The sequence below is a fragment of the Terrapene carolina genome, unplaced genomic scaffold, assembly GCF_002925995.2.
Source record: "Terrapene carolina triunguis isolate 2854851 unplaced genomic scaffold, T_m_triunguis-2.0 Scaffold69, whole genome shotgun sequence".
Taxonomy (NCBI): Eukaryota; Metazoa; Chordata; order Testudines; family Emydidae; genus Terrapene; species Terrapene triunguis.
In genome coordinates this window covers 9,177,808-9,197,188 of record NW_020664420.1, presented here as the reverse complement: position 1 = coordinate 9,197,188, position 19,381 = coordinate 9,177,808, and the positions used below count along the sequence as shown (strand labels likewise).

At 41.4% G+C, this 19,381-nt stretch overlaps 1 protein-coding gene across 2 annotated transcripts in view; it reads left to right on the top strand.

The window, feature by feature from the left end:
• The window catches only part of DYM (dymeclin), a 337,094-nt gene that overhangs the window by 53,064 nt on the left and 264,649 nt on the right, over window positions 1-19,381 (top strand). For both annotated transcript variants that reach the window (XM_024204114.2, XM_024204113.2), the window contains exon 7: window positions 9,112-9,184. In XM_024204114.2, the coding sequence (XP_024059882.1) occupies window positions 9,112-9,184 (73 nt within the window). The remainder of the gene's footprint in view (window positions 1-9,111; window positions 9,185-19,381) is intronic.

Genomic DNA, 19,381 nt, shown 5'->3' with positions numbered 1-19,381 from the left:
TTGTAGCCCACGAAAGCTTATGCTCTAATAAATTTGTTAGTCTCTAACGTGCCACAAGTACTCCTGTTCTATTTGAGTAAAGCACTCTTTGATTTTAATGTGGCTAACTTAGATACCTGGGATCTTGGCATAAACTGAGAACATACCATTGCAGTGCACCACAGTCTTGCTATAATGAACTAAAACATTAACACCTTCTGCAAGCTTTCTGCTATTTCTAAAGGAAAAGGATTGTACAATGTATTAGTGATGGTGTGTGGGAAAATATTGTTGCCATTGGGCACTCAGTATCTTTTATAAATATGTAAGCATTTTATGTTTGGCAGTTCATCAAAGGCACAGTTTTTGACGGCAAACTATTAGTTAGAGGATAGTCGTGTCTCATCTGAAAGATGGTACCTACTCATTTTATGTATAGTGTGTGATCTATGCAGTGAGTCCAGCTTCTGCTTTCTCAGCAGACTATATTTTAGGTTTAAAGAGCTTCATATTGTTGCATTTAGCATCAATTAAAGTGCCAGTGGCAACTTTTGTGGTCCAAAAAGTGTATGAGAAGAAAGGCTGCTAGCGCATACTGTTGCGATTACAATGCTAGGCTTATAATGAGCAAAGTTATAGAACCAAACATAAGAGGGAAATTGAAACATAACAGTGGCATTTGTCCCTCTTCTATGGCTAGACCACATAGGGTCTGCTACTGCCTTCAGAAATTTCTATCTAATGCACTTGGTTATTTAGTACAAACAGAAGAGGCTCATGTTTCTAAGCCCAGAGGTCCTGGGTTCAATCTCGGCAGATGACCTAGTCACTGGTGTTATTATTTAATGTTTTGGTGACCATAAAATTCAATCCTATATTATATTTTAAGAGTAAAATGAAATAAATATTATCCATTAGTTTAATGCGATTCTAAACTCTATTGCTAATAATAATAATTTATTTTTCCTTTTGTTATCTGTGCCATGGCGTACTAGCCACTAAACATTCTACTTGGAATTAAATTCTAACATTGTATAGGGGATTGGATGACTTGTGAACTAACAATGGGATAGTGAGTTTTTCATCTGTAGGGGTGAAATCTTGGCACCATTGGAAGTGAGTTACAAAACTCCAGTTGACTTTAGTGGGGACAGGGTATTCACCCTAGGTTGCTGTTTTTTGTCTGGCCTGGAATTTTGAGTGAAAGTAGTTGATATCTGGTGGCTGTCCAGCATCCTGTGGAAATGAGTTGACTTCATTTTTTCTTTGTTGACAGCGGGTAACCATATCTCAAAATCTTCTATCACATTTGTAGCTCCTTATTGTCAGTCTTAGCAGCGAAGCAGAGGACTGAACAGACACATCTGAACCTAGAGAGTTAATCTTTCGTCAATCAGACGCATTAGTGAAGTTTTTGCTGCCTGTACCATGCTATTTCTATGGGTAGAAAGTTTATCTTCATGGCCTTCAATCCAGTGCCAGTCATACACACAAAATTCACTCGAAATAGATTGATGGTTTGTCCCCCCCCTTAGGATGCCACCCAATGTGCTGAGATACCACTGAGCCTATCTGTTATGCCAGTCTGGGTACCCTTTTTACCTGTCTTGCTGAGCCAAGCAATTCTATTAAGCCTGTGCCAGCACGCACACAGGGAGGGCCACACCAAACTGCAGAACAAAACAGACACTGAGATCAGTTCTGTGAAGGCTCAGCTTAAGGGACTTGCCCCCAGCACTCAGGTGTCCACTTCTCTTGGGGTGCAGACCCAAAGATATATTATGAAATCCGCCTCCTCCCTCAATGTGGAGGAAGGTATGCACAACCTCTTAACCCCCCCGCTCCCTCCCCGAATTGTGAATTGTACAATTCGTATAACAATTGTTATATTATAAACAAGAAATACATTTATTAACTACAAAAGGTGAATTTTAAGTGACTGTAAGAGATAACAGAACAAAGCAGATTACTCAGCAAATAAAATGAAATACGCAAGCTAAGCTCAATATACTTAAGAAACAGGTTACAAAATGTAATTTCTTACCCTAGATATTGTCACAGGTAGATAACAGAAAGGCAGCTGCTCTGGCCTGCATCTGGAGATTTCAGGTATTTCCAGTCACAGACTGGACGCCCTCCCAGCCTGGGTTCAATCCGTCTCCCCTCAATTCAGTTCTTGCTTCCAGGTGTTTTTTCAGTATCAATTTGGGTGGGGAGGCAGAGGAGAACCATGATGATGTCACTCCCCTGCCTTATATAGCTCTTGTGTATGGCAGGAACCCTTTGTCTTCCAGTGGAAGAACACTGGCATTCCAAGGGGTGGGTCCAGTACCAGGTGAGTCAGACCCAGGTCTCTGCAGGGGTGTGGCAGCCATTACTTTTCAGCTGTCTGGAGCGTCCATAGGAAGACTAAGCTCTTTCACAGTCCATTGTCTCTGCTAATGGCCCATTAGCCCTGTCTGGTTTTTCCATTGTTGTACCTGAAGGGCTGGTTGGGGGTGACACCCAAAGTAACACATTTGTAATACAGATACATAGTTAATATTCCTAATTTCAGATGCAGAAATGATACAGGCATACACATTGGATAATCACATTCAGTAAATCATAACCTTTCCAACGATACCTTACAAGAGCCATCTTACCTAAAGTATATCTCAGTTATGTCAGATCCATATTATAAGCATATTTTCATAATGAATATGGAAGGAAACATCACAATATGTACCAACATAACCGTAAATCCATGTAGCCCATTCCCTGACCTGCAGCAGAAACTCTTGTTCTTTCTGTATTAACCCGTTACAGTTCATTGAGCTGCTAATCATAACTAAAATATTACAGTAAATGCAGAACCACCCTCCGCCCCCAAACTGCTAATGGAATGTGGCTGAGAATTTCAAGTGAAAAGGCAGGAAATTAAAAGCTACAGTTTCTCTAAAAACACACTTGATCTTTTGCATTTGTAATGCTTTCTGTTACTGCATATTTTCATGCAAACAATTGTTTAACGGAAAAAAAACATATTTTTTTCAGCCATTAGATGAGTACTGAAACTTTCATTAATCACATAGTGGAACTTAAGCATTGGAATTGCCAGTGTGGAATCATGAATCAAGAAAATGCAGCCTGATGATACTGTGACCCAGAGAACAGCAGATTTCACAGCTTTTCTGGGGGTCTTTTTTATAGTAAACCAAATGGAAACACCTTCTCCCTCTCCATCCCCCCGGGCATCAACAAAACACAGATTACTTTAAAAAAGAGCCATGGAAAACTGTCTCTCTGCTTGCAGACCTTACCCGTCAGGTTGACAACATGGCTCCTTTTTGCTTCATTTTATATTTACATTTTTGCATATAGGGGATTTTAAAGAAGTAATGTAATGATTTAGTCCTATTTCACAAGTGATTTGGAAATACTTATTTTATTACTTGTTTTTAGACTTTCATCTGGGACTGCTGGAGGGGGAAGCCTATGGGGTCTGGGGAGAAGCAGGCAGCAGCAGGGATTGAGGCTGCCTCCTGATTAGCTCCCTCACCAGTGACCTTCAGGCCGCAGCTAGCAGAGGTTTCTCCTGTATGAGCTACCTCAGACTTCACATGCTGCTGCCAGTGTAGGGGCAAGAAAGTTGCTCTGCAAGGCGGCAGACACTCAGTGTGCTTGCATACAGCTGGGAACAGACAGGGCAGATAGCCCAAGGAAATGACTAACCGTCAGACACATGCCCAGTTGCCCAGCAGCTCAGGTTGAGCGTGAATTCTACTATAACATGCCCACTCCCTGTTGATGCATACATGTGTGATCTGTAGCAAAGAAACTTCTTGGATTGGTTGATTGAGTCACACCACATATTTTCAAAATTGCAGCCATCATTTAGTGGAGCTGATAGGTTTTCCAGGGCCAGGAGGACAGTGCTAAATATTAATAAATAAATGTGATTTGGGCCATATCTTTGTATGTAGTATAACAAGTGTAGGCTAATGCTTTCCTTGACTTGTCCACTGTTAATTGCAACCTTGCAGGTACTGTAGAGATGATGTGAGTTAGTGACTATGTAGGGACCAGGCACAATTGAGTTGTAATCTGGGTTCTGTCACTGACTGGATCTGCACTAGATTTGTCTTCCCAAAATTTTCTACCATTGCTACCATTCATGGTAACAACAGTAGGAGCACTAATGCACACCATCAACCAGCTGCTGCAGCAGCCCAGAGCAAGTGTAGAAAACACAGTGGTTAAAATCCTGATGGCTGTCAGTGCTTTGTCTATGTAGGCTCTCAACCTTTCCAGACTACTGTACCCCTTGCAGGAGTCTGATTTGTCCAGCATACCCCAAGTTTCACCTCACTTAAAAACTACTTGCTTGCAAAATCAGACCTAAAAATATAAAAGTGTCACAGCACAGAATTACTGAAAAATTGCGTCCTTTCTCATTTTTACCGTATAATTATAAAATAAATCAATTGGAATATAAATATTCTACTTACATTTTGGTGTATGGTGTATATAGAGCAATATAAACAAGACATTGAATGAAATTTGTTTGTACTGACTTCGCTAGTGCTTTTTATGTAGCCTATTGTAAAACTAGGCGAATATCTAGATGAGTTGATGTATCCTCTGGAAGACCTCTACGTACCCCCAGGGATACACATACCCCTGGTTGAGAATCACTGACCTAGTGCTCTTTCTATGGCTGCAACTGGTGGAACTGCACCGGTATTAGCAACAATACGGCACACTAAGAAAAATGCCTAGTTGGCTTTGGGCAAGTCAGTTAGCCTCTCCAGTGTCTGCTTTTGCCATCTGCATCATGGGTGGCTTTGAAAATATTAAGTGCTAAGTATTATTCCTGTCACAAAATCCTATAAATAAAATAACCCATATTTTGAAGAATTTACATAGCCGGTTGGTTAAATGGTGTTTCAGCCTTATCTCTGAATTTTCTGTCTTTGTGTTATTGTTTATTACTTTAGCACTGTTACTTAGACTAGAAGATGTACCTCTGATTTCCATCCATGCAAATTGGTTCTAATCTTATCTGGATTCACCCATCCCTTGTTTGATTCAAGAGGGTATATCTCTCCTTTAATCAAGCATCTAATCTGTTAATATGAATGAGTAGGGTGTGTATTGTGTCTATCCTGCTATTGAAAAAACATTGTTTATGAAAATACATAGTGTTCCATTTTTATAGCTCTCTCTCACGTTATAGATTTGGCATGCATCCGTTTCATTGTCTTGGCAAGACAAGAATGCATATGTCCCAGTCTGGAAAAGGATACATAAATTGTTTTAGCTGGGTGCCATTGGTTACCGTTATTAACTAAAAAGGGGTAACGTCTTGCATAATTCATGAACATGCTAGAGGCAGATGCGTATCCTTAAGTTCAGTGGAGTAGAAAAAATGAAATCTTCATGTTCTCTAGATTTATAATAGTTCAAATCACATTGAATTCTACCCTAACAAAATGTGTTTACTACATGATGGAAAGATTCTTCTGACGTGCACTTGATCTTATTTTTATTTCCCATTGGTAGGAAGAATTTTTAGAATACTTTGTAAGTTTTGGTCAGTTTAGCAATTTTGCAGCGTTAGCATTTCCAAGATTCATAAAGTTAGGTAATTCCAAAGTGAAACTTCTCTTAGATTACATTACCTAGGGTTCATTTTTGGCTGTGGTTTTAAGTCCAAGGTTAAGTATGCTCATTTACTAATTCTGGTTTGTTGCTAACAGGAGCTACATTGTGTTACTCGTGGGGGATTCCATATAAAGGAAACCATGTTTCCGTGGTAAAAAACTGATTTCCTTTAGAATGTGCAGTTCACTAGGTGACAATTTTAATGTGTTTTTAATAAACCAGTTGTGGAAAGAAATAATTTTGCTTTATTGTTAGTAGTCCCTATAGTATGCTTCTTAAAATTGAGTCCTGAAATTAGGAGCAAACTCAGGTTAAACAGAATAGCACCACTATAATTTGATTAAGTTGTGCTTATTGTAAGACATGTTTAATTGAACATATGAAGTACATGAAGGTTTGGGTAATTTATTTTAATGCTCTGCTGCCCTTTATGTGATATGCTGAAGGACAAGATTTGCCTGCTGTGAAGCATTAAAAATAGAAAAATGAGAGTAAATTATGTTCCTAAGTATCTTTCTGTAATATGAAATGTTAAATTAAACACAGACGTACCTGCTGACTCAGGAATACATCTGAAACTTGCTTAGAGCTGTGACACTTTAATCTCCAATGGTTTGTAATTGAGTTTTGCTCCATAAGAGAATTTTTTTTTAATTATGCTGTATGAATGTAAAACATTGGTGCTCTTATTAATTAGAAATACCTGGAATTCTTTTGAGAGAAATTTTTTGAAGCACCAAGTGTGAGGTGGGTATTTTATGTCTTGTCCCTGATGCATTTATGAGTTAAACAGTGAAGAACTCTTGTTCTAGCAAATAAAATCCTATTGGATTTCTTTGGAAGAGGATAATTCTTGATGGGCTCTGGCAGAGGCCTTGTTCTTGAAATGTGCTGAGCTTTGCACTAAATAAATACAGTTTTCCTTAAAAAGCATTAAGTGATGATAAAACTCTAGGTTGAATTGCTTAAGTCTCCTAATGTAAAATGTAGACTGAATGCCTTTTGGAGGGAAGGCCATGATTTGGAATGATGTATAGTATGCATAGAGAAGTGTCCCTTTTGTGCTCCTGTCTAGAATTTATTAAAAAGATGCAAACTAACCTGTTCCTATGGGGATTGTGGGCCTGTTCTGCATCTCTACTGTTAAATCAACTAAACAAGTAAAGTTCTTAAGAAATGTGGTCAGTGATTAAACCAACTAAATTGTGTTGGCTCTTCCCCAGCTGTCTCATCTAGCAGGAAACTGTGGATTAAAAGTGCCTCCTTAGACTGGAGATCCTCAGCTAGTATAAATCATCATAGCGCCATTGAAGTTAATGGGGCTATGACAGTTTACACCAGCTGAGGATCTGCTTCCCAGTGTCTCTCTAAAATTTAGCGACTTAGGCTTTGTCTACACTGGCAACTGAACGGTTTTGTCGTTCAGAGATGTTAACATCTCTTTCCACCCCCCCCCTCCCCCAGGACAAAAGTTTTGTTGACGAAAAGTGCCGGTGTGAATAGTGCTTTGTCGGCAGGAGCGCTCTCCTGCCCACAAAGCTACTGCCACTCGTTGCGGGTGGAAGCTTTTTTGTTGGTGGGAGAGCTAAGGATACTTCTTCATGGCTTATTGCATAGTAGGCTTGTGGGAGACTGTAACAGGGGCACTCTCTTGCTGCTCTGGTGCCTCCTAGTGGCCCATATGGGGATTAGCTTGCCGCATGGTCTGACGCCCCTTCCTGTAGTTATTCAGCTTGTCGTTCCACTCACTTGCTCCATGGTGTCTCTCATGCTCCCGAAGGTGCAGCGCTTTCCTCTTTGTGGCTTAGCCTTCTAGCCAAGTCACACTGAAGTTCCCCTCCCTTCCAGGGTATTATCAAAGTCTTCTTCCAAACTGTATGTGGAAGTCCCCAGATAGGCTGCCCCAGCATGCCACTCCCCCAGTAGCTTGTAGAGGAACCCAGGCCCACCCTCTACACTAGTTTCAATACAAGAACCCTCCACCCAGAAACTTGGGTTTCTGTTCTCCCCGCCCTTACTGCTCCTTCCCTGGACTGCTTCCTACACTGCCTGTTACAGGCTCCTACTCTCTCCCCTTGTATCAGGGAGTGTGACTGTTTCTGCCCAGGTGAGCTTCATTCCTAATTAAGCCTCATTTGCATCATAGCTCCCCTCCAGATGCAGCCTCTGGCTAATTGGCGTCTCTTGCCTATATTAACCTCTCCAGGGTTAGTGTAGGGTGAACGCCCCATCAAAGAGACACAATATTTGTTGGTTTGCTGCCAAGATCCAAGTGTTTGGTTTGTTATGGTAAATGACTACAAACTTAGCATGGCAGTACTGGCTTGCCTTATGGGGTTGCTGTGAGGTCAAATTTGCCACTCCTCCCCCAATATTGATAAATAAGCATTTACGAAACTTAAGTCAAAAGGCTTATAAACCAGGATTCCCTGTGTTGTGTGCAGTCCTAATGCTGTATTGTTGTAGTGCATAAAAACATGAAAGCAAAATAGCCTTGATTTATAATTCCCAGAAAACAGATATCCTAAGGCCAATGCGCCTTTACCATAAAATTAAAATACAGTTGCCTAAAAAGGTTCACCAAGCAGATCCTCCTTACCTTTAAACTAGAAAATATATTAACCAGAGATTAAATCAAACCTGAATTAATATCCACAAACACCAACCTTCATCAGAATCCTCAACACCAAAAGCCCATAGGAGGTGGTGGGTCTTGCAACATTCCCTGAAGGGCCATTGAGATTCAAAGGGGAGAAATGACTAGAAATTGAGGGTTCACAAGTAAAGTGAAACTGACCACTCATCTTAATCACCCAAACTGAGTAAAATCGAACAGTTATTAAGAAGTGGATGTTTAAGCACTCAGGAATCAGGTTTACTGGACATAATTTTTAATTAGCTCAGGCTTTTAGCGTTCTTTGGGTCGGGAACTGTCTTTTAATTCTTTGTTTGTTCAGGGCCTAGTATAATGGCGTCCTGGTCCATGAATGAAACTTGTAAGAGCTACAATAATACACGTAATAAATAATAACTAGTTGCCACTGTGGCCTTTTTTGTCTACAGTTTTTGTACCATTGATATCACTTAGGGGTGTGATCTTTCTACTGAAATACTTGTACTAGTACAACTCCTGGTGTAGATGCAATTGTCAGTATAAATATAAAGGTGCCTTATACCATGATAGCTTATTAACCTTCCCTACAGAAATAACCGTATTGGTATAAGGCACCTTTATTCAAATATAACTGTGACCAGACTAGGGGAGACTGGGAGTTGTACATCTTTGACTACACCAGTATGGTTAGTATGTAGACAAGGCACCAACGTGCTTTGAGCTTAACACTGATATTGGCATTTTATTTGCCTGGTTGCTTCCATGCTAGTAATTTGATACCTAACTTTAAAAAGTTTCAGTATGAGTTGAATCTGTGGTTTCTTTTCTTACCTTTCCAGAGACAAACAGCGTTTCCTTTTGTTCTGTTTCAGGAGTGGAATGTGAAGACCTTATAGAAGAGTTGCTGTGTTGCCTCATTCAGCTCATTGTTGAAATTCCCCTTCTGTAAGTACTTTTTACAGGATCTGTGTTTGAAACTTGTACTCTGTGAAGGGAATGTATTCCTCATAATTCCCAAACTAACTTTTCAAAAAAGAATTACTTTATTTGAGTATTAGCCAATTGCAAGACCATCATGTCTCATAGAAATAGTGATATATTGCCCTCTGATCTGAAGTATTTTACTGCCCTAGATAAACTGTAGGCATGCAGCCCTCCTCAGTCCATCTATTCTGCCCTATTCCATTTTACTTTGTAGTTTCATTTCAGACCCTGCATAGTACCTCTGGGAGTACACAGGAAGCACAGCTACTACACTCTGAAAAGGTGCTTTGTACACCTATTTCTGCTGGGAACAGCTGCACTAATTGTTATGGTGGGGACAGGTTGAGACTCAGGATCATTTCCCTTCAGGTGAAGCCTGCCGTTACTGTAGGTGCTAACCTGAAACTCCTGAGTGACAAAATTGTAATTGTGCCTGTTGGCAGCATAGGGACACAACGAAGTGTGAGAGAACGGCTTCTTGCCTCCTGCACTTATGCAGGATTCTGGGTTTTTAAATTAAAATTATGTTGCTCTTTTTAATCTAAAAGGTAAATTTTAATGGTGATAAGCTCTATTTCCAAACTACAGTTGAGTTGAAGTTTGAATAATAAAGAAATGATTGGGCAGACTGTTTCTATAGATCTCCAGAAATCAAACAGATTTGGTACCATGTTTATGTGATGCTGCATTTTCACAGTTTCTACCATGTAAAAAATGTACATTGATTACCTGTTCATCTGGGAGATGTGCCCTGAAATATCCTTAACTAGAGACAGTCTTTTTGTTCTGTGTTTGTACAGTCCTAGCACAATGGGGTCCTGGCCCAGGACTGGGACTTCTAGGCACTAGGATAATACAAATAATAGGTTCTTTATCTTCTAACCTCATTTTTCTGGAATGGTACTTGCTTTCTTTAATTTGAAATAATGTGTTCCCCACACCAGTCTCTCTTAATTTTAAACTTCATTTTTCCAGTATAAATTTTAACAAGGCAGTTTTGGTCAAGATTAACTTTTCATGTGTATGATCACTTGGTAGCTTGTGTCTAAAATACGTTTTGCCCAAATTGAAATGTAGTCAGTTCTGAAAGAACTTCAGTGGAATACGTGTTTCTGACTTTTCTCAGATTATCTGTTGCTGTATGCACTTCACTTTGTTGTTGCAGACTCAGGGCTTGTCTTCACTACTGGGGTAAGTCGACATAAGTTACGCTACTCCAGCTATGTTATTCACGTAGCTGGAGTCGACGTAGCTTAGGTTGACTTATCCCGGTGTCTTCACTGTGCTGAGTTGACGGGAGATGCTCTCTGATCGACTTCCCTTACTCTTCTCTGAGAGCTGGAGGACTGGGGTCGACCAGAGAGCGTTCAGCCATAGATTTAGCGGGTGTTCACTTGACCTGGTAAATCGGTCCCTGCTGCAGCGTCAATCTCCCTGTAGTGGAGATGGGGCGGCTCCAGGTACCAGCGCACCAAGCGCATGCCTGGGGCGGCAAACCGCGGGGGGCGACCTGCCGGTCGCTGTGGGGGCAGCAGTCAGGGAGCCTTCAGTGGTATGCCTGCGGGAGGTCCACTGGTCCCGCGGCTTCGGCGGCAATTCGGCGGCGGGTATGCTGAAACTGCGGGACCGGGCAGCCTCCCGCAGGCATACCGCCGAATCCGCGTTACCAGCGGACCTCCTACAGGTGCGCCGCCAAAAACCGCCTGACTGCCGTGCTTGGGGCGGCAAAATGCATAGAGCCGCCCCTGAGTGGATACCAGCCCTCAGTGTTTACATTGCTAATTGCTCTTCTGGTTGGAAAGCTGACAAATCTGTTTGCTGCGCTGATAAAGATACAACTGTTTCTGAAATACTGTGCTCATTAAATAGAATTCTGTCAGTATTACGCTAGTGTTTTGGGCTGTCACTGTTTAATGAATTAATGGTATGATTTAGAGTGTCGGTCTGCAAAGCAAAGAGGCATTGTCAGAGGCTTCCTGAAACTGTTACACTTTTTGTTCGGAACAGATTAGAGGAAATACTAAGAGGTGGAAGGGCTGAGACACATAGAGACATTCATAAATCCTGTATCTTTTTGTTGGAAGGCAGTCCAATGCCATTAAAAGTCTGATTGGCACGGGGCTGGCAGGCTCCCTACCTGGGAAGCAGCCGGCATGTCCCTCCGGCTCCTAGGCATAGGGATGGCCACGGGGGCTCCGCGCTGGCTCCGCAGCTCCCATTGGCTGGGAACCATGGCCAATGGGAGCTACGGGGGCGGCGCCTGTGGGCCGGGACAGTGCGCAGAGACACCTGGCCGCGCCTCTGTCTAGGATCCAGAGAGACATGCCGGCCGCTTCCCGGGAGCTGCCTGAGGTAAGCGTTGCCCGGAGTCTGCACTCCTCACCCCCTCCCACACCCTAGCCCTAAGCCCTCTCCCACGCCCAAACTCCCTTCTGGCGCCCGCACCCCGTCCTGCACCACAACTCCTTGCCCTAGCCCTGAGCTCCCTCCTGCACCCAACCTCCCTCCTGCAGCCAGCACCCCCTCCCCCCCCCCCCCGCCAGACCCCTCCCCTCCCCCCCGCACCCCAACCCCCAGTCTGGAGCCCCCTCCTGCACTGTGAACCCCTCATTTGTGGCCCCACCCTGGAGCCCGCACCCCTTCCCACACCCCCTGCTCCAGCCTGGTGAAAGGGTGTTTGGTTTTGTGTGATTAGAAAGTTGGCAAGCCTATGTGGGAAACATTATAGTTTAGTTTCTCTTAGGTATGTCTACACTGCAATTAAAAATCTGTGGCTGGGCCATGTCAGCTGACTTGGGCTCGCAGGGCTGTTTAATAGCGGTGTAGATGTTTGAGCTCTGGGACCCTCCCACCTCACAGGGTCCTGGAGCCCAGGCTCCAGGCTGAGCTCAAATGTCTACACTGCAGTTAAACAACCCCTTAGCTTAAGCCCCACGAGCTCGAGTCAGCTGGCACGGGCCAGCTGCAAGTGTCTAATTGCCGTGTAAACTTACATTTTTTATGTCCATACTCTTGGCTCTGTGAGTAATACACATGCAAAATATTTTTACATATAGATCACAGGTTTTCAAACTTTTTCTGCTGATGCCCCCCCTCCCCCCGCCACCTTGAAAATATTTCAGGTTGTGGCAGCCACCTTCCCCCATACCATGCCACCCTTACTTTTATGCTGGTGGTGGTGGTTGCGCTGCCTTTATAGCTGGGCACCCAGCCAGCAGCTGCTGTTCTCCAGCTGCCCAGCTCTGAAGGCAGTGCAGATGTAAGGGTGGCAATACCCCTCTACAATAGCCTTGTGACCCCCTTGTGGGTCGGGACCCCCTATTTGAGAAATGCTGAGCTAGATTTTTTTTTTAAGCCAAAATATTCCTGAGATAGTATGTTAAGATGCTGACGGTTTTGACACATCTTAAGTACAAATATGGATACTTAAAAAATGTTCATTTTGTTTACCTTTAACCATGTAAAAATATTCCAGCCAACCAGTTCTTTTGCAGGTCATTTGGTGAAGGGGAATGCATGGAAAACTGCTCCCTCTTGTACACAATACAAAAAAAAATCCTCATTGTGGATTTGCTCTTAGTTTAGTCTTTTGCAACTGTTTAGTCTTTTAGCAACTGTTGCTGAAGGTTGCCTTTCTAGTAGCTATAACGTCATCCAGAAGGGGCCCAGAACTGCAAATTGTGTTGTGCTCTTTTTCAGAAAGACATGGTAGCGTTGAAAGATTTTTTTTGGATTATGGTAACTTCAGATTTTTATCTAACTAATCAGGTTCTTTGCCAGTGAAATTTTTCTCTTCCTGCAAGCCAGATTTACCAAATCAATTTTTTCCCTATTTTGGGCATAAGAGGTCTTTAATTATTGCCTTGACAGAAATAAATCTAGAAAATCCACAAGTTTGTATGTGAATTTTGGGAAGGTCAAGCCGTTTCAGTCCAGAGGTTGTCTAAATGGACTAGGTTACATGTTCAGACTTACTGTGACTTGCTTGGCCTTCCAATAGCAGAGAACTTGAGGCCCATTCCACTACAGCGTGGGCAGCTTCTGCAACTTATGTTATTAATGTCTCTGTAGTTGTGGTCTGTAAACCTGCTTTTGGATTTGAAATTTCACTTCCATAGACTATCAATGTTCCAATGGGGAGTCCAGATTGGAAGCTCTGCTCAGTAGAGCATTCATTAGTAGTAATCAGTATACCTCCAGAGGACTGTCACTGCTAGCTAGTGCCCTACTTTGGGGTTCTGAAGAGGCAATTTCATGAAGAAAAGGTTACTTACCAGTAACTGCTCTCTGAATATATCCCTTCTTTAGATCCTTACTTATACTGCATTCCTCTCCTTAGTAAAAGATTTTAATGAACTGTCTTGGAGAAGCTGACGGATAGTTATATAGTAGCCTCCTTGTGTCCAGAATGCAGGACTGGAGTAACATTTTCATGTCCCCCAGCTGCTTTACTACTTAAATGGTTCTATGCCTTTCCTGGCAGGACATTTGACTCCTACAGAGGCAGTACTTCCACGGAGTTACTGGAAAGTACCTTTGTTTTCTCTGTGACTGCATCATTTCAGTGTGTGTCATCGCAAATTATCTCTTGGAGAACACATTAATAGAGAACCAGCCTGATGTAAAGGGAGCTGTTCAAAGTCCATTATAGAGCAGAGAGAACACTTGAATTACAGACCGTGGTGAAATTATGATTGTAAAACAAACTGGGGAAGACTTCTTCATGGAGGTTCAGTCTCAGATATCCCAGAGAGCTTCAGTTTGAATCAGATGTAGATGACTGAACAAACACTCTGGGGGCATGTAGGAGAGGAGTCTGAAAATTGCAAATTGCCAGCGTAGCCCCCCAATTTTTTTGATATATTTATTTATTTAGAAAGTTTTTACAGGTTTACAAATCATTGCCATGTATCTATCAGAGACAAAAAGATAATCATTAGAACCATGAGCTTTTGTTTAGAGAAATATTTTACAATAATATAATCATCAGAACTCTCTACTTAAGGTGTTATCTACTTATAGAGTGAGCCTCTTTAAGCTACAAGAATGTGATGGTTCCGGTGATTTTACTAAACTGAGTGAAACTTCCGATTACACATTTATCAAACCAACCATATCTATTAAATGTTAATATTCAAAAAAATTGGAGAGATGTGCTGTGTTTTGGTGCAGGCAAATGTACTTTGTTTGAGCATTGAGTAAATGGTAACAAATATCTATTTGTCCTCTATTTTGGTGGATACATAATTGATATTTTAATTTTTCCATAACAACTTACCAGAGTTTTATTAACCATTCCTCTATGACTGGACATTTTCTTTTTCCAGTAGTCTAGCAGCTACTAGCAGATAAGAGATTAATTCTCTATTTCTTTTTGTGTGACCATTTCTACCAGGAAGCCCCAAGAGGATTAGAAAAAGATCATTTGGAATAGATGGCCAACAGTTTGTAATATTTGGTTATGAATTGCATCCCAAGACACATACTAATAACTGGACATGTCCACCATATGTGCATGAAATTTCCTCCTTCGCAACAGTTTCTTCAACGTTTATCCCCATTAAATCTATCTATCTATCTACATTTTAACCTGACTAGTGTGAAGTACCATTGAAACAGTATCTTAAGGAAATTTTGCTACAGATTGAGGTTGCTGGTCGTCTTTTCCACATAAAATTCCATTCCTCTGGGGTAATTTGTCTATCCAGATCCTTTTTCTAGGGTGTCATATATGGCCGGTTTTTGTTAGGAAATTTGTATGCAGAGATTGATATAAATTAGTTATTTTTTTGTTTCCTAATTGACCAGACACCACCACTTCTATTTAAGTTAGCTTTCTGTAGAAAACAACTTTCTAGAAAGTTGAGAGCCATAATTCCTAACTTAAAGGTACTGATACCATGGTAAGAGTGGGCCAGTTAAAGTTAATTTTGATTTCTAAATAATTTAGAAAAGCTTTTTTCAGCCTAGCCTAGTGTTAATAACATGTGTGCTCCAGCAAAAGACAAAACAGAAATCTATAACACACCACCTCATCTCAAGCATACAAAAGCCTCCCACGAAATGTAAGTAAAGAAACAAAATGTCTTGAGCCTTTTCTGGAAAGGATCCAGAGACGTACTCTGGGGTATACCATGGGAGAACATTTCAGAGTTGTAGCCATGAATGGAGGAAGCCCCATTTTCTTGAAATTAGTATCTACCTGAGGACTGCTTGCTGCCCTGTGCCGCATCATGGAAGTTGCCATCAGCTGGGTTGGAGCAGGTGGCATATGGATCATAGGACAGCACCCTTTATTATTTAAGGCTTACTAATGAGACCTTGAATTACCCTTGCTGAATAATAGGCAGCCAGTGTCATTCACAAAACACTAAGTGGAAAAGCTTTTAACATTTAAAACTTTTAATTTTAAAACATTAATATGGTCTAAAGAACATTATTGCTCTTTAAAAATCATCACTGTGTAATCCCAGTAAGAGACAAGTTATTGTTCAATGCTGTTTGATTTATGGATGCCTCAGGTTGCAGATATTGGTCTTCCTTTGGTCTTGTTACTATGAGCACCCAAAGGTGTGCATTAACAAGTATTACTACATGAGCCATTGTATAGTACTGCTTAAATACGTCATCCAATACGCTTTGTGTAGCAACTGTTCCAAAAATGTTAAATTAGAGGCATCTTTCAGCAGCTTGTTAGGAATTGGTGTACGTAACAGAACATCTGGTTGTTATTAGTACATTTTCACTTCATTAAGAACTATAAATACATGTTGGGAAAAGAATGAAATACTCTGATCCAGTTACACCATTGTTAAGCCGCACCCTGTAGTGCCACTGTAGGTTAGCGAACATTTCTATTACATTCCGTTATTTTCTGTAGTTTAAAAAAAACAAACTGCTGTTGGCTAAAATCTTCCAAATTTGAAAATAATTAGGACCATTTTCAATTTAAAAGGTTTAGGATGCTCTTTGCATTTCCTGGTATTTAAAAATGAAATGTAGCAGCTGGCAGGTTCACAGTGTGATCCAGATACAGTATCTTTTGAGAGAGTTATTGCAAAATGATAGTGTGTATAATAGCATTTATATAGCACTTTATAATGTCATGGCACTGTACAAAAAAACCCCATAAATACACAATGAAAAATACAGTTCCTTTTTTCCCTCACTAATTGTATGAAAGGGAGGAAGTTAAGCTTGTTTTTCCTCCTTTACAGTTTGAGAAGGTTGCTATATTGGATGCTAGTTTTGGTACTCTCCAAAAATAATTTAAATACTTCCATTTAGATAGAGAGCTACTCAAGAGACTTTACCAACACCATGATATTTGAGAATTGTTTGACTATAACCATTTATTTAGGAAAATCTGTCTTAATTATAAAGGGAAAAAATCCTCCTAGTCTGTCTCATCTTTGAATATAACCAAAATGTCCAAATCATGAGAGAGTTAGATTGTTCAGAACACAGCCATCAGCATGCTGATTTCAAACCTCCTTCCCAGGTCACCAGGGTTTACCAATAACCTACTATAAAAACAGATAGCAAAAGGCTAGAGTGGTGGTGGTGGTGGTCTGGTGATTAATGTGTAACACATTTCTGTGGTGCTGTGTCACAGGCTTGGCTGGCCCTTTAAGGAAAGCTGGGCTTAGCCTTGCCTGTGACCTACCAGCTATCCTTCAGCCTCACCGGTGATCTAGCAATGTACTGATAGTTAGTGATCCCAGCTGAGTGTGATGAAGCTTAATTATGATGCCAGATCTCAGCTTCAAGGGATGAGAGTGAGGACAACTTAAATAAAGCTGTGAACTCAGTAAAGAAGAGGGACCCTGGAAAGAGGAATAAGGGCAGTTGCCTCTCTGGGACAGGCCTAGGGAAGTCAAGCTGGAAGACCCACAGGGGTCTTGACAGGGTAGGGTAGGACAGGGTAGGCTCCTGTGGGGGAGCTCTGAGATAGGGCCTGCAAAAAGCAGAGAAACTTCTGAAGGAAATTGCTGGAGTCCCCAGAGACAGTAGGCAATGGGGGAAAAACCTGCTGGGAGGATGCAACATAGAAGAAGCTCTGTAGGGCCCAGGAGTAGGGCCAAGAAGCAGAGAGTATCAGTATAGCCCATAAGGGGCAAAACAATTATTATAATTCATTATAATTGGACCCTCTGTTACCCTGGAAAGGGATTGAACTTTTAAATAACCTGGCTGGAGGGCTAAGCCATAGAAGACTTGAACAGGATAGGCCATTGCAGGGCAAAGGAAGTGGCCACCAGGAAGTGGCACTAGAGGCAAAGTCCCCTGCAATATAGCTCCCTGATGCCAGGTGGCACTACAGTGGTAAGAGCAACCTATTACACATGGCCATGTTGGGGAGTAAGAAGTCTTCTCTGCCATTGCAACAGTGAAATCCCAACCTGTGGATCTGTTCTAGGTGGTAGTAAGCAGTTCTATCAACTTGGAATGGCTCCAGAGGCATCTCTTTTTGGCTATGAGGAACTTTTATTCTTCTGAAGAAAACTCTGATCAGATTTGGCATTGCAACCTAAGATTAGAAAGAACAGCCGCATCATCATCTCACAGTGAATTTCAGTCAATGTCCCAATGAAGGTCCCAATGATACTGCAAGTGATATGCCTGAAGTAAACCAGACCCAGTGCCCATACTGGATGTAGAAAGCCTCCATGAAAAGCGTGGGCTGTTTTCTGAAAGGGGATAGCCAATGCACCCATTGGTAATTCTCAACCAAGCTTATTGTCTGGCTCCTACAGAAACCAACTCTGGGCACCAGTGTCTTGGCAGCCAGCTAGCTATTTTTAAAGTCCCTCCTTTGGAAATATATTTGAGAAAGTGGTAACTGTCTGTTTCCAACATCTGACATCCTCAAAATCCTTGACCCTCCTTCGATTAGGCTTCAGACTGGAATCGTCACTGGAATTGCATGGAAATTACACCAATTACTGTGGTCAACCTCCCCTTCGGGGACCTAAGTCAAACAGCTTTAAAAAGTCTTCATCTTTTAGCATCTTTTGACGTGGTGTTGCTGTCACAGCTACATAACTTAGCAGGAGTGGATGGAATTTCTTAAAATTATGCCGTTCATTCCCTTCTGATCTGTCCCAAGAAGTGATGGCCTTTTCTGAGGGCTCTCGGCTATATGGTCCATCAGGGCTTAGTCTTGTCACCTCTTCTAGTCAAACATCAGTATGAAGCCTCTAGGAGTGAATGTGAAATGATAGGGCCTACAGTTGCACTGGTACTTCAGTGATACGCAGCCTTGTCTCCTTTTGTCTGATCCAGAGAGTATCATCACCAAGTTCGTCTAATGCCTGACAAAAGTTTACTCTAGGTACTTTTCCTATTGTTCCATATTGAGTAGTTTAGCACTGTGCCATTTAACATTAAAGCACTATAGTTCTAAAAGCATATGGTGGTCATCTCATGGAGTATGAAGTCTGATCTTCTTTATTAATCCTGCATTTCTTGTCAAGGATGTTGAAAATGTCATTCAGAATTCAGTTTCCCTTTGTAGTAACTTTAATATGTGATCATATATAGCTAGGTATTTAGGCATTTGTCTTAAGTCTTCTCTTAAGCTAATGACAATATCTCAAATTTGGTTACAGCTAACATTTTCAGGAAAACCTGTCTTGTTGGTGTGAAGGATCAGTTGAAGCATTTAAAAATGCTTACATAGTGCTTTATATAGGGTTTTAATGAAATTCTCTCTTAAACTATCTCATCCTGGTAAAAAGGTATTTCCCAGATGGAAAAACTGAGGTACAGAGAGGCCGAGATTTGTCCCACCACACAAGTAGTCAGAGATGATCTGGGAATAGAACTCATAAATCTTGATTCCCAGTTCATTGCCATGTTCATTAGACACACTCCCTTCCTATCTATGGAGATGGGAGAACTAGATGGGAATATTTCCTGTTCTTTCATTTGAGAGAGAGTCGTAGAAAAGGCCAGTGGGTGCCCTTTGCTTTCAATTCATATTTCTTGAGTGCATATTTGAGAAATTTCCCAAATGTTTCTAGTCAGTTATAACTAGTGTAGTGTACTTCTTGGCTGCCACTGTGTGTGTTTGCCATCATTGGGTATAAATTTGGAAGTGATTCCAAGAGGAAAGATTATGTTCACTTTGACCTGTTGTACTTGCATTCGGAGACC